We start from the raw sequence: 14159 nt of genomic DNA, 5'->3' as shown, positions 1-14159 counted from the left end.
ACACTGGCATGGCAAGTGCATTACCCAGTGAGCCTTCTCTCAGCCCTCTCCCTTCGGTTTCGAACAAGTCTCTTTCCTTGTCCTTGAGACATCTATGGTCATTAAGTGTCCTTGTGACCTTCCCCAACATCCAGCTTTTGTCTTGCCCTTGCAGATTCCTTTTAGAGTACCCTCCTCCTCGTCCTCCTCCTCCTCTTCTTCCTCCTCCTCTTCCTTCTCCTCCTCTTCCTCTTCCTCCTCTTCCTCCTCCACCCCCTCCTCTTTCCTCCCAATTCTCCTCTATCTCCCCACCCCTGAGACCTTCCCAAACATCTTATCACATACTCCCAAAGTGGATTTTAGGACACTCTGTCCTCCAAAACAATGCAGGGCTCATGGCCCCCACCCCTACCCTGCCTGTGACACTCTGCAACCCTACTTTGTTCTGCCTCTGTTCTCTCCTCTTCCCTGCTGCTCACCAAAGACATTTTCCATCTAGCTAAGCAAAGCGATGTTTAAGCATTTGTCAGATGAATGTGAGGAACCCTGTTTACGCTCCCAATGCTCGCAGTTCCTGAGGAAGTAAGAAGCAAACTCAGCAGGCATGAGCTTTCCAGAACTTCCAGGGCCAAGGTTTTCTGAGAAATGAACTTAAATATCTCCCAGCAGGCAGTGTTTGGCAGTCCCTCTAGGCACGCTTGATTTAGCCTGCTTCTTGTTTGTGTGGGTAATTGACTGGCTTAATAGCTGTCCACTCCTGGGTCACTGATTCCCAGCCCCATTGTGCAGTGATTATGCTGCATAGTGTAACCACAGAGAGTCCTGAGAGCCCAGGCTGCACTCAGTCCCATCAAGCACACACCCCTGGAGGTGAGACCCAGGCATCAGTGTTTTCCAGGCTCCTCAGCTGATTTCCATGCACAGCCAGGACCAGCTGCTAATGACAGAGAGTGGGTGATGCTGCCTGAATCTGATCCCAACTGTTTTCTATGTGTTGCTGCAGACTGAGGCCAAGCAAAGGAGAGAGGTCAGGGGTCCGCAGAACAATTCAGTATGAATCCCACGCTAAAAGAAGTGCCCTACTTCCTACCATGGTGCACACCCCTGTGAACCTACTTTCTGTATGATAGGGCACAACCTAGTTTCTGTATCTAGGGCACATGACCTTGGCAAATTGTTAAAAAGCATCACCTTGGGGAAGCAAGCACAGACTTCCGATTTTAGGGTGAAAAATCTCAGTGTGAGGCTGGCGATCCCACAAAGGTAGTGAGAGACACTGTGTGTGATTCCCCTCATACTTACAATAGCAAAATCTGTAGCCTTCCTTTGTCCCTGTGAGTCAGCTCAGGAACTACTACATAAAAGTGCCTAGCCCTTGAGGGAAATTGATTCAAACAGGTAGTTATAGCAGGTTCACATGAGATTTTTTTTAAGTCAGAGAAGTTTCAATATATATACTGTCACTGCTGAGTGCAATCACAGAGCAGAACCGTAGAATTTTTTCCTCTCTGGAGAAGAAATCCTGAGAACGGAATATGCTTTGAGAGACCAGCTAAAAGAGAGACGGTGTTGATGGTGAGACCAGATTTCCCCCCACCCACTTCTAGAAGAATCTGTTTAACTATTCCATGGAAATTACTAGTGGGTTCCCACGATGCTTGGATGTATACTTTATTGTTAAAGCACACGTTGGTGTGGGCATAAATTGTTAACAGACCTCTCAGAGGCTTTCTGCTGATCCTTTCTGAGACTAAAAAAAATAAAACTTTTACATACTACTTTTTTGAAGAGTTAGCTTATTTACAGGTGCCAGTGGGGGGTAATAGCCCTCAGGGTTGGTAGAAGGAAGCCTGAATCTGCTCAATGTTGGCAAGCTGGAAAGGTATGGCCAGACACTGACTGTTCATCTGTAGACTGACTCAGAGTCGCAGTGGCTCAGCTTGCAATATACACCTCACGATGCTATAAGAGTGAGGCTCCTTCAATAGACACTACTTTGTGTTGTGAATTTGGTCTTTTCCTTGGCTGCTGATTTGCAGTGTGGTACTTAACTAACATTAGGCAGCTGCAGAAATATTGCCAGTCAGCCAGATCACCAATCAACAGACACTCAAGAGTATGCTGTGTTCCGATCAACAATGTTTGGCAAGGTGGATTGTGTACCCTGTCCAGTAACAGGTCCAATGTACGTTCAGTTTCTCAAGGTATAACCCCATTATAAACTGAAAAGCTTCAATACCTCTTTAAGAAAAAATAAACTCTCATAGGGACTCGGCAGTCAAGAGTACCTGCTCCTCTTACAGAAGTCCTGGATACAGTTCCCAGCACCCATGTGGTGGTGACTCACAACTATCTGCAGTTATAAAATGATTCAACACCTTCTAGTCACTTCCAGGAGCACATATATTCATGCAGACACTAAAGCATGCCCATAAAACAAAAATATATGAAATCATTCTTTAAAAATACATTCATAAACAACAGTTTTCCTTCCTTGGGTCATTTTACCACTTTGACAACAATATAGAAAGAAGTCTGAGAATCCAAAGACCAGTGTTCAAATCCAAAGTCTTCTGTTGATTTACTACAGTCCAAGAAACGTGACTCCTATCCATAAATCCCAGTTTCCTTAGGAAGAAATTGAAAATTACAAAACCCATGGGAGAAATGTAAGCAATGCCTTAAGAGCTCCCAGATGTCCCACTGAGGACATAGATGTGTGCTAACCCTTTGTTCTGGAACTTCCTGGTGGTCCCTAGGCAAAGGGGTTGGCCACTCAGCCTTCTCCAGAATGGCCAGAGAGGTCAAGAGGCCAGAAAATAAAACTGTAGGCCAGAAATCATCTCATGATTTCCAGTCAAGTTCTAGAATTATAGAAGCAACATCAACCTCTGGGGGCATAATTATGGCTCTGGAATATGTTGACTTTGTGGCTATGTTGGGCTGTGTTCTTGGTAGCAATGCCTGAGCAGCCCCACTGCTAATCTCTAACAAGAGTAACCAATCTTAATGCCAAGAGGTCCAGTGTCTCTACAGAAAAGACATGTTCAAATCCAACACCCTCCACATTGGCAAATGAGCCAGGCTCCCACAAAGTATGTAAATGTTTGCTCATAGCCCTAGAACAATGTCAATGCTTGTTGCTTCTGGCAGTGTTCAGACAATAAAGGCAGAAATCTCTGCTAAGACATTTTTTAAACCTGTGCACACCATCATTGTGAAGTGATCAAGCATAGTGGTTTGTTGTGACTGCTATAACAAATGACCATGGACAGAGTAGTTTAAACAACAAATTAATATTTCCCACAGTTCTGGAGGCTGGAAGTACAAGGTCCAGGTACCTGCAGATCCACTGTCTGGTGTCAGCTTGCCTGCTGGCTCACCAGCACCTGGCTTCTTGTTGTGTAGGCACATGGCCAACAGAAAGCTATGCTGCTGCTACTTGGCTTCTGTACTAATGAAATGCATGAGGACCTTACCCTCAGAACGTAAGCATCTCCAGGACAGCCTGCCTTCTAATATCTGCGCACTAGGACCAAAGGCTAAACAAGCACCTGCACATGTCTAGGAAAACCAAACACCAAAACCAACCAAACACAAAAAACTGCTGAATACTAAGGTATGTATTGCAATTACAGTGTCTACAGATACATGTCAAGCTTTACAGTTCTCTGGACTCTTGCTTTGAAAATAATTGGTTTTTCATAGCCATATATTCCACCTTCATGTGTTCAGACAATCACAGGTGGGAGATATCAGTAATAATAATAAGTCTGTGCTGACCATGCACAGACAGAGCTCTGTCTTGCCATTAATTCTGTAAACAGTCTAGTATAATAACATACGTGTAGCATTTGCATTCTACAGATAATACTGTGTTGTGTAGGAATGGTGTAAAGAGTACAGAGGACTGTCTGGAGATACAATACCATTTTGTATAATAAGCTGATCATCCTTGCACTTTGATGCCAACTGAAGACTCAGGAACCAGTTCCCTGCAGACAACCAGAAGCAATTGCACTCTTCTTCACTCTTCACAAGGTCGATGACACCTTGTAGCCTCTGCTGAGTCTGCCTGGAGCAGTTTTGTCTGGGTCATGCATTTGGAACTCATGTATGGAGTTAGTTCTCAGAAACATCATTGTCCTCCTCCCCGGACCACAAGGCAAAGCTGCTAGAATATCAGCAGACCTGGCCCCACTTCCGGTCCAGGTGTACCTGTGTCTACAGAAACCAGCTCTATCACTGCTTCCCCAGGGCCACATTGACTGGAAGCTGTATCCCAAACGCCCCACTCCCCCACACACGCACATTATCTCTACTCTTCTCTAGCCACAAATGATCACCTAGGACACTTTAGCCTTGGAGATGGGGCTGGGTGTCTGATCAAAACTGTGTTGTCTCTTTCATAACATGAAGCATCTCTGGGCTTAGAGCCACTAGGAGTGTAAGCCATGGTCCAGGCCACACCCATGAGCACTGTAGACTCATAAGAAAATCAGCCTCAGGCAGTGCATTATCCAGAGGGACAGATGACTTGGGAGAGAACAGCAACTCACCGTCTGTGTGGTCAGCCGGATTTCCCAGAAACTTTGTTCAGCTCTGAAGGGGCCACTGTTCATGGGAATCCGGAACAAACTGGCCTCGCCATTTGTCGCTTCAGTGATGAGGAAGCCTCTGATTCTAACCTCTAAGGATGACCATAACCCCACCACAGCTATAGAAAAGGATCTAGAAGACCCCACCTATAGCTTCCTCCAGGCCTCAAGATGCAGAGTACATTACAGAACCAAGCAGAAACCTCGTGAGATTTAGCAGCCGTGTTCACCAGGTCTAAGTTTTTATCTTGAACCCCCAAGGTGGCTGAGCCCTCCTCGCTACCCCCTCTCTGCATTCATTTTGATAGCGTGATTCAGTCTCAAGGCAATGGGTCAGCTGCCCCCAATTTCTTTACTTTTATGTTGCCCTCCCCACTTCCTCTCTCACCTGCAGAGCCTGGCACCGTGTTCAGCAAAGAATGAAATCTGGAATTGGCAATTACCCAGGGAGTCACTTCTCAAAAATAACCCCTGTCCCCTTCCCTGGACCAGAAGGCAAAGCTGCACAATGACCATATGTCAGTCCGTTTAGCAACTGATGAGAAAGCATTTTGTTAAGTGGAGTTTTGCCTCTAGGGAACATAAGACGTGTTTTAGTTTAAAAATGCCTCTGCGGCCGTTTCAGACAAAGCTTTTCTCATTTGGTTCACACTGAGGTCTGGGCTTGGAGAAGCACAGGTCCTTCACCCAGTGTCACTCCAGTCATTATCTCTTGAAGCAAAAACAGCAGGCGCTAGTACATAGGGTCCACTCCTCACCAGTGTCAGCCCGGGAGCAAGTGGAGTCCCCAAAGTTAAAGAGTGAAGGCTCCAGTTCCATCTTGCTACCCTACAGCCTAAGTCTCCCTGAAGTTTCCAATAAAGTCCAAACTCCTACCTCTGCCCCAATGCCCACCATGATCTGCCCTGGGTCTCTGTACCCAGCTCATCTGGTACTCTTCCTCCATCCCCTTCACCACCATGTAGAGCTATTCCTGATCCTCAAGCAGACATTACTTGATTGTTGCCTTAGAGACAGGATCTCCTGTCACTGTCTCAGATGTATGATCTTTCTGTCTCAGCTTTCTGAGTTCTAGAATGACGGTGTGAGCCTGATTCTTCAAACAGGGCTTTTAGGATGTTGAACCCCCTCTCTATGCTCCATCTCATGCCTGGCACCCCATCCCTGTCCCTCAAGAAGTCTCAATTATTAGACAAGGCAGAACCCAGCCGTTGGCTGTCTAAACAGCCCTTAAGTCTTTCACAGTACTTACCACCTGGTTCTCCAGCCCAGTAGTGCCCAGATCCCCTTCACCTTGGCGTTCCATGGCTACACACACAGTAAGCCCTCAAAAACTAATTGCGAAGTGAACAGAAGCAATGATCAATATTTATTTGCAGCCAAGAAAATAGATGTTCATATTTTGAGAAAGTTTAAAACACACCACACCAGAGTTTTAAAGAAATGATAAAAACACACTGAAATTACCTTTTTCCCTTTCAAAAAAACAAACACACACACACAAAAAAAACTAGCTTAATGGACTTGGGAGATGGCTCACTGAGTAATCATGAGAACATAGGTTTGAATGCCCAGGATCACATAAAAACTAGGCTGTGCAGCATGTACTTATAAACCCAGCACAGAGGGGGCAGAGACAGGTGGATCCTGGGGGCTTGCTGGCAAGCATTCTATCCCAACCAGCAAACTCCGAGTAGAATGAAAGACCCTGTCTCAAAACTGAGATGAAGAGCAATGGAGAAAGAAAGTCACCTGACATCAACATCTGACCTCCGCACATGCATGTAAGAGTGAGTGTGCACGCACGCACGCACGCACGCACACACACACACACACACGCGCGCGCGCGCGCGCATGTACATAAGGAAGCATAACGTACCTAGGGAAACACTCTCAGGTATTTCTGATGGGACCGCATATTGGTATCAGCTGGAAAGGAGTAGATGGGAAATATTGTATCTGAGTCACATTTGTCCTATAAATATGCATACTTGAACTTCTGCAAAATGACAGGACTAAGCTGTTATTCATTGCAATACTGATGAGGACAACGAAAGACTACAGAAAACTTCAGCAATGACCAGAAAGTTAAAATGCAGCTCATGAAACACAGCAGTGGAACAAGGTACAGAATGGTGTGCGTTGTAAATGAGGAAGGAGACACCAATAAAACAGCCCTCAGAAGAGCACCTGCCATGGAAGACCAGAGAAAGAAGAAGGTGAAGAATGGAAGGAGAGGAGAGGGACTCTTCACTTAACAGGCTCTTAAACTGCAGAGGTAGGTAAGCTGTGTGATAGAAAAAATCAGTGGCCAACAAAATATTCTTTCAATCTATATGACTCCTGAAGTTACATTTATGAAGAAGATGTATAAAGACTAACAAGTCATCTGCTGTTAGGATTCAAGTATCCTACTTTTAAATTACAAGGTTTAGGGCTGGGGATGTAGCTGAGGGATACATCTGCTTGACTAGAATGCAGAAGGCCCTGCATCCAGTCCACAGCACTGCCAGTAAGTTATTTAAATTCAAAATTCCAACAATTCATGGAAACAATTAACCAAAAGTAAAGATAAATCCACTGTAATTGTATTCATGCCCATTTTATAACCATTATAACCATTTTATGACAAGGACTAAGCTAAGCAGAAGGAAGACAGAGATTGCTTATGTGAAACTACAACTGGCCTCCATTCCTAAGCCTGCACCTCATCCTCTCAGGGACAGCCTCTGAACCTCATTGGTGATGGTGTGGAGGCTCTGCCGATCTTAAGTGCCTATCATTGTTATATTGACAAGATAAACTGAATACCCAGCCAGTGAGACTATGGTCAGAAAATTACTAGATGACATTTTGCACTGGTTCCTATAGATTCAAAGAATTAAGGATGAGCTCTGCCTCATCTCCAAGGGAAGGCCACCTTGCCTGAGACTGCTGCCTTACCACCTCCAAAGGCAGCCGAATTATGATCCAAGGACTGTTGATAAAAGAAGCATGAACATCAGTGCTCAGCTGTCCAGGACCCAGTGGTGCATGGGCTTGAAGCTAAGTGCACTGGATGGAGGTTGATGGACAGCATGGTGGGCTGTTTACTGACATGCTGAGCCTTGGCTTGCTCATCTGGCCCAAGAGTGGAAAAATGATGAGTATCCTTTTACCTGAGCTGGGACAAAAGTGTCTTACATTGGGGGATATTTTTTTCTCTTCACATCTGGGAATACCTGCATGAACATGAAAAAATACCTTGAGGACAAGATCTAAGTATAAACCCAAGATCCACTTATGTCACTGTCATCTTCCACACACTATCTGATAGCGTGTCTTGAGTAATTTCGAGTGTGAAGCAAAGTTTTGCGAGTGGAATTTTCCATTTGTGGTATCGTGTGAATGTGGTCGATAAAGTTTCAGCTTCGGGATCTTTGGTGATGCTTAAATCTTTCGTGAGAAACACATGGGATAGCATGTGCGAAGAACAAAACCAAAGACAAGCAAACAAACTGTTGCTATTCTTTAGGGAAGTTCTAACAACACATAGACACACACCCAAGAGAATCACAGGAAATGCACCAGTCGAAACCACATGTCCTGACACTTTCCCTAAGTTCCCTGGGTTCCAGAGTCAGGCTGTCTGCACCAAGAATCCTACTTCCATACTGATTTCTGATGAGATTTCACCCAAGTCATTTCTCTATGCCTCAGTTTCCAATGCTTCAACACAAGCTAGCAATGCTTCCTGTGTCTCAGGTCTACAAGTGCTTCAACAACCAACAGTAGCTCTCATTCCTCAGAGTAAACATCCCTTTGGTCCTGATTGGCACCGCCCAGGACCGGGCTGGGGATGGAGTCAACCCCTCTGACGTTCTCCCCCTCAAAACATGCTCTTGTCACGTCCATGTTTCCATGCATTGGTGCATTCGCTTGCTTGGAAACTCCTGTTAAGAGTTTCCCAGACACACTCCATTAAAAAAAAATCTGTTCACCTCAGAAAAGCTCTATCTGGGATGATTTTTTTAAATCTCTCAGTCTCTTTTTTGGAGTACTCCAGTTCTTAAAGATTTGGGGTAACAATGTTTCTGTCTCCCTTGCATTGCCTTCTTCTAGATTTGTTTATCGAAAGCTGATTAGGGGGTTCAAACTCCCATACAGGCAAGCCCAGGAGAGAGAAACTGACTCTGGGGTCATTGGAGACCAAAACAAAATACACAGAGGGTGACAATGCCCGTGAAGGGATGGTATGGTGTCCTAAGTGCAGATGGACTAAGATAAGACAAGTTCGAGACCATTTTTAATCTACAGTTTTAGACATGCTGTTGGAACACAGCAAAGGCTGCTGCTGAATCTGAGTGTCAACTTAAAAGACAAGATAAAATTGTAAAGATGAGGTTTCCCCCCAGTAAAAGTCAGAGCAAAAGAAGCTAAACCCACACCCTCAGCACACTTTCAAGGGAGGCCGCAGACCTCTGAAACTGGGTTGGCAGACGTTACGGTAAAAGGGCACTACTTTGGTGTTAAATACCGCCCCCCCCAAAAAAGGTAAGGTGAACCCAAAAACAGAGAAGAAGCCAGCTTCCTAAAAAGTTTTCCCAAAGTCAATCAACTCAGTGAAAATGCCCCTTGCCAATTGTTCAGGCTAGTACACTTCAATAAAAATAATTAAATCAATAAAACCGGCGCTAGTGAGAATGTTGTCAAATTGGACTTATACATTGGGGATGGGGACTTATAGAGAGCACTCCTAGGATTAATCAAGCAGTGGATTCCACCTCTAGGAACTCATCCCAAGGCAGGAAATGTGGAGATTCAACTGCAATGCTGTTCATTTTCATCGTGCTAACAATAGAAAAGAAAGTGATGTCTCAACTACCATTAAGATTTGCAACATGTAGCCGGGCGTTGGTGGCGCACGCCTTTAATCCCAGCACTCGGGAGGCAGAGGCAGGCGGCTCTCTGTGAGTTCGAGGCCAGCCTGGTCTACATGAGCTAGTTCCAGGACAGGCTCCAAAACAATACAGAGAAATCCTGTCTCGAAAAACAAAAAAAAAAAAAAAAAAGATTTGCAACATGTTTTAAAACCTTGTGGGGTGCGGCACGTGTGCAGTGACACGTGTGGACATGTGTGGAGGCCAGAGGTGTCTTCCTCAATCATTTCTCTATATTTTTTCAACCCCCAATTCTGAGACAGGCTCTCTCACTGACCCTGGAGTTCTTCAGTTAGCCAGACTGGCTGGCCTGTGAGCTCCCGGGATCTGCATGTCTCTGTTCCCTTGGTGCTGGAGTCAATAACACTCAACAACATACCCAGCTTTCACACCGGTGCTGGGTAACAACTCAATTCCCGGTCCTTGCCCAGTGAGCTCTCTACCCACTGAGCCATCTCACCAATCCCTAACGCTCGAATGAAAAGAAAGTCATTGCTATGACTAATTGCTCACACCGTATGGCTGCAATGTAGATTCGAGCGATAAAACATATGTAGTAGGAAATCATTTCTTCAAAATGCGGATATATTCAGAAACCGAGATGCTCACTAGTGTTACATGTTAAATCTCCCCCCCATCTGAAATGCTTGGGGACCAGAACGGTTCAAATTTCAGAAATTTTTTGCTTTGGCAATATTTACATAGTCTTTGATCATTGAGTCTTCATAATCCACAACTCTCAAATCTCTGAATCCAGACTGAAACAATCAGCCCAGATTTTTTTCAGACAAAGAATGCAGAATGGCTCACCCACGTGTTCCTCTTACAGGGATCTGCTGTTATGTTTATCTTTTATTATCTATGTATACTTACCTGTGTAACAATGAACAAATATCTGTCTGTCATTTTTTGAAAGGCATCTTCTAGAAATAGACCTTCATCATTGCTTGATAATGGCTGTCACGTTTTTCTTCTAATTAGACTGTCAGATTTATGCCAATAAGGTTTGTGGGCCCAAAATGTTACATGTATGTGTTGTTGAGAATGACTTTATGAATCTTTTAAAAATGAATTACCCTATTAGAAAGAGCATGCTAATCTCAGGGAGTCTTCCCCAGCCTACTGGGCAATTTTCATTCCATCTCTTCCCAACAGATCGCCTTGTTTACAGTGAACATGGAGGATTGGCACTGAGCACACAACCTACAGATGGCCAGCTGCCTGTCGGGTGGATGCTGGGACTCATGGCCAGCTGCCTGTCGGGTGGATGCTGGGACTCGCTACACACTTCGGTCCTTGCCTCTCTGCACCTTTGAGGAAATTCCTCCCTGCATTCTAGCAATGCAAAAGCTCACCAGCGCAGCACAGAGCTAGTGTTGTGCATAAAGCAATTGGGGATCTGAATTAAATTGGACTGAATTAAATTGAAGACAGTAAACATCATTTTGTTCCCTTCCTCCATTCATTTTTTTCTTTCCTGTCTTTATTATTTCTGGTTCTGTCTCATTTTTGCTGCTGCTGCTGCTGCTGTTGTTGTTACCAGAAATACAACCGGTTGGAACTGTAAAGATTAATTTGTTCAAAAAGAAATCAGGGCAAAGTTTACACTCCTCATCGAAGAGTGTATACACAATCTTCTCCATGGCTACATTCAAAGCCTCCAAAGAGCTACATACTGAGATTCTGTCTCCAAAACAAAACCAAAAAGAGGGCATGCACACGGTTTTTAAGGCTGCGTTTTAAACCTTATTGAAGGAAATGTGTACAAGCGTTGCCTATAAAGTGCATGATGACTTCAAATGCAACCAGCAACTTCCGGTGATAACTACGCCGGGCACTCGGCAAACTCTCTAGTGAGAGTGCACCCCCCTAAACTGTGGTCACTAATGCAAAATGATACTTCACTTCTAATGCCCACAATAGCGTTTTAAACAGAACTCACAAAACACCCTTCGCCTTATGACCCTCACCACTGACTGTGATAGCTTATAAGTAGCAAAGTGTAAGTGATGTGAACTAGTTAATAGTATGCTTCAAAGGGATGTACACATAAGCCCTGAAAGCACTTATAAAATACAGTTTCCATGCATTTCATAGCGAATCTCCCATATCATGAAACTTAATCACAGGCGATCTTAATATACTCACACACGCTGTGTCCCCAGAGATGCAGAATACCAGGAAACTCTGTCTTGTTTCAGTGAACGGCGTAATGCTATCTTTACTCTGTTTCCATTTGTTCCTCCCAAGTAACTTATCAGTGTGTAAGTAAACTTCCCCACGCACCCCAAAAAGAAGGAAAAATACTGAGACAGAAAATCCTAAATCGCAGCGAGCCATCTTACCATCTGCGTTGTTCACTGGGAACTCTGACGACCATCCAGCAGCGTTTCTTCCCGGGATGAAGTCTGTTGACCTGATGTTGGCTACTAAAAACAAAACTCCCTTCTGCAGTCAGCCCTGGACAGGGTTACGTTTTTCTTTCCTTCCAAGAGAGCACTGGGCTGGGTCTGGGGGGCACAGGAGTGACAACTCACATCTTGTCAGACGACCCAGAGAAAGTGGGTTCCCGGTGACGCCTGTGTCAGAGACTCTTGGGGCTTCAATCCTGCAGTGACACATCTGGGGAACTATGAACAGGAAACTCAGAGCTAGGCAGTAAGCCAGAATCATTCAGCGAATGTGCCAAGTCCTTATGAAATGTGAGTGTCCTGGCTGCACATGAGTCTCCCACGTTTTACAAGGCAGGCTTTCTCTCCCCGCTTAACCTCACATTAAATCTACAGGAGGCCACTACCTACACCCGGCCCAGTATTGTAGTCCTGCTCTGAGTCCTTTACAGACAGAGCCTGGCCTGGGATCTCATCCCATACCATCCCCCTCCCCAGCCACCCCCACAAACTGCCTTCAGGGCAATGCCCCCTGAGACAAGTCTGCAGGCAATGTCACAATACTTCATTCACTTCTACAGAGAAATGGAACCCAGAGTCCCACATGTGCCAGCCTGGTGCATCCTGAGAGAGGAGGCACAACAGGGTTTTCTCATTTATTGCCCCTCCTGGGTCCTGCGCTCAAGAGAATGTTAGTGACAGAAGAGTGTGGCCGCCACCATGCTGGTCTTGACTCTGCCAACATAGGAAGTAAGTCAGATAACTGCCGACTCCAGGACTGAGAACCCTTGTCAACTGGCCTTGATGGGCCTTTATGGGCATTCCTGGTCACTGTCATTATTCTTTCCAAGATGTCTTTATGCATCTCAGAATGTCACACTGACTGTAAAAGACAGTGATTGAACTTTCATTCTTAATGTGAGTGCTTGAAACCCTTTTCTGCCAATTTCCTTCCATGGGACTCCACACGGAATATCTCCTCTCTTTGTCCACCTTATCATCTTCCAGTATTTTCTACTCTTCCCTGGAAAACATCCCTTTGAGCACTCTGGGGTGATGCCCTCTGTTTAGACTTTGCCTTCTCTCTGCAAGGGCTGGCAGGGATCTGGGTCAGGCTTCCTTCTGAGAAATGTAAATTTTTAGATCCATATTGAAGATGAAAAAAGTGTGTTATATTAAGTTCATTTCCCAAGACACCCTATCCAGGTGAAGGAGGGGCCTTATCTGCTGTAACTCTTTGAGTCTTAACTGTGATCCAGACAAGTGGTTTGGGAACAGGGTTTGTCCAGTCAGGAACTGTGCGGTTTCCTAACAGTCTGCCTCACCCTTCTGGGTGCCCTTTCCTGGAAGGCCTCAAGCTAAGCAGCAACCAGGCAGCTGTGATAAAGCAGCAATTAATGGAAGCAAATGACCCAATTTAGTTGCAGACAGAAATGAGTGGCTGCTGTGGGATGGGAGGGCTGGGTCATCTTGGGGCGGTCTTGTGGCAATTTTAAGGCTCCCTACAAAGGAAGACTAGTCTGAGCCACACGGTGAATCCACTGATGCAGAGACCTAGCCTTGGAAGGCAGCTGAAAGGTGGAACTTTCTCACCTTGCTCCAGCGTGGAGTGGGTGGGGGGAAGGACTGACCTGTCCCCACACGGGGTTCAGAGACAGGTGTGCAGAAAGGAGACCCAAGGACAGACTCACAGCCGGCAAGGACAGATTTACAATGGGCAAAGACAGACTCACAGTGGGCAAGCTTTTCATCCTTCAGCCTGGTGTATGCCATCAAGGCTAGTCTAGCCAAGGGAGATAGAGGCTAATTCTGGGCAATAATGGAAAGCTTGCCCTGAAGAGATGGTGGCTTTTTTTTTTTTTTGAGAACGTCACGCTTGCTTATAATGCATTTTGGTAAAATCCAGCCCCCATTCCCTCCCCCTCCAACTCTTCCTGCCCCCCCCATCTGTCCAGAGCTAATGTTGAGGATGGAGTCCACACTCAAGGGAGGACCTTCCAGGAAAGGACAGAGGAATGGCTCTTCACCGACCTAACCCAGATTATCTGGACTTTTAAGAGACAGAGCCTGTGCATATTTCTGTGATTTTAAGGTGGACCAGGTGAATCAGGGTTTCAGTGATCTGAACCCCCACTGTCCTGACATCCACAGCAGAGAGCGGTGACAGAGGAAGGGCAAGAGGGAGCACCCTGTGAAAAGGGAGCCCTCCCTGCTGTCCTCCCCGCTGCACAAACAGCTTGCCCATTACAGTCACTGGCTTCTCCCTGGCCTCT

The 14159-nt window shown here is 45.5% G+C and overlaps 1 protein-coding gene across 3 annotated transcripts in view; it reads right to left on the bottom strand.

Moving 5' to 3' along the window:
* Il1r1 (interleukin 1 receptor type 1) overlaps positions 1–12133 on the bottom strand; it is a 71450-nt gene extending 59317 nt beyond the window's left edge. For all 3 annotated transcript variants that reach the window (XM_040729311.1, XM_040729312.1, XM_040729309.1), the window contains exon 1: positions 11842–12133. Coding sequence is in view for 1 of the 3 variants with exons in the window: in XM_040729309.1 (XP_040585243.1) it covers positions 11842–11844 (3 nt within the window). In the remaining 2 variants the exon portion in view is untranslated. The remainder of the gene's footprint in view (positions 1–11841) is intronic.
* Positions 12134–14159: the final 2026 nt, after the last annotated feature.

Source organism: Mesocricetus auratus, unplaced genomic scaffold (genome assembly GCF_017639785.1).
Source record: "Mesocricetus auratus isolate SY011 unplaced genomic scaffold, BCM_Maur_2.0 Super-Scaffold_100021, whole genome shotgun sequence".
Taxonomy (NCBI): Eukaryota; Metazoa; Chordata; class Mammalia; order Rodentia; family Cricetidae; genus Mesocricetus; species Mesocricetus auratus.
The sequence above is the reverse complement of the archived record's forward strand: the minus strand, read 5'-3'. Positions and strand labels throughout refer to the sequence as shown.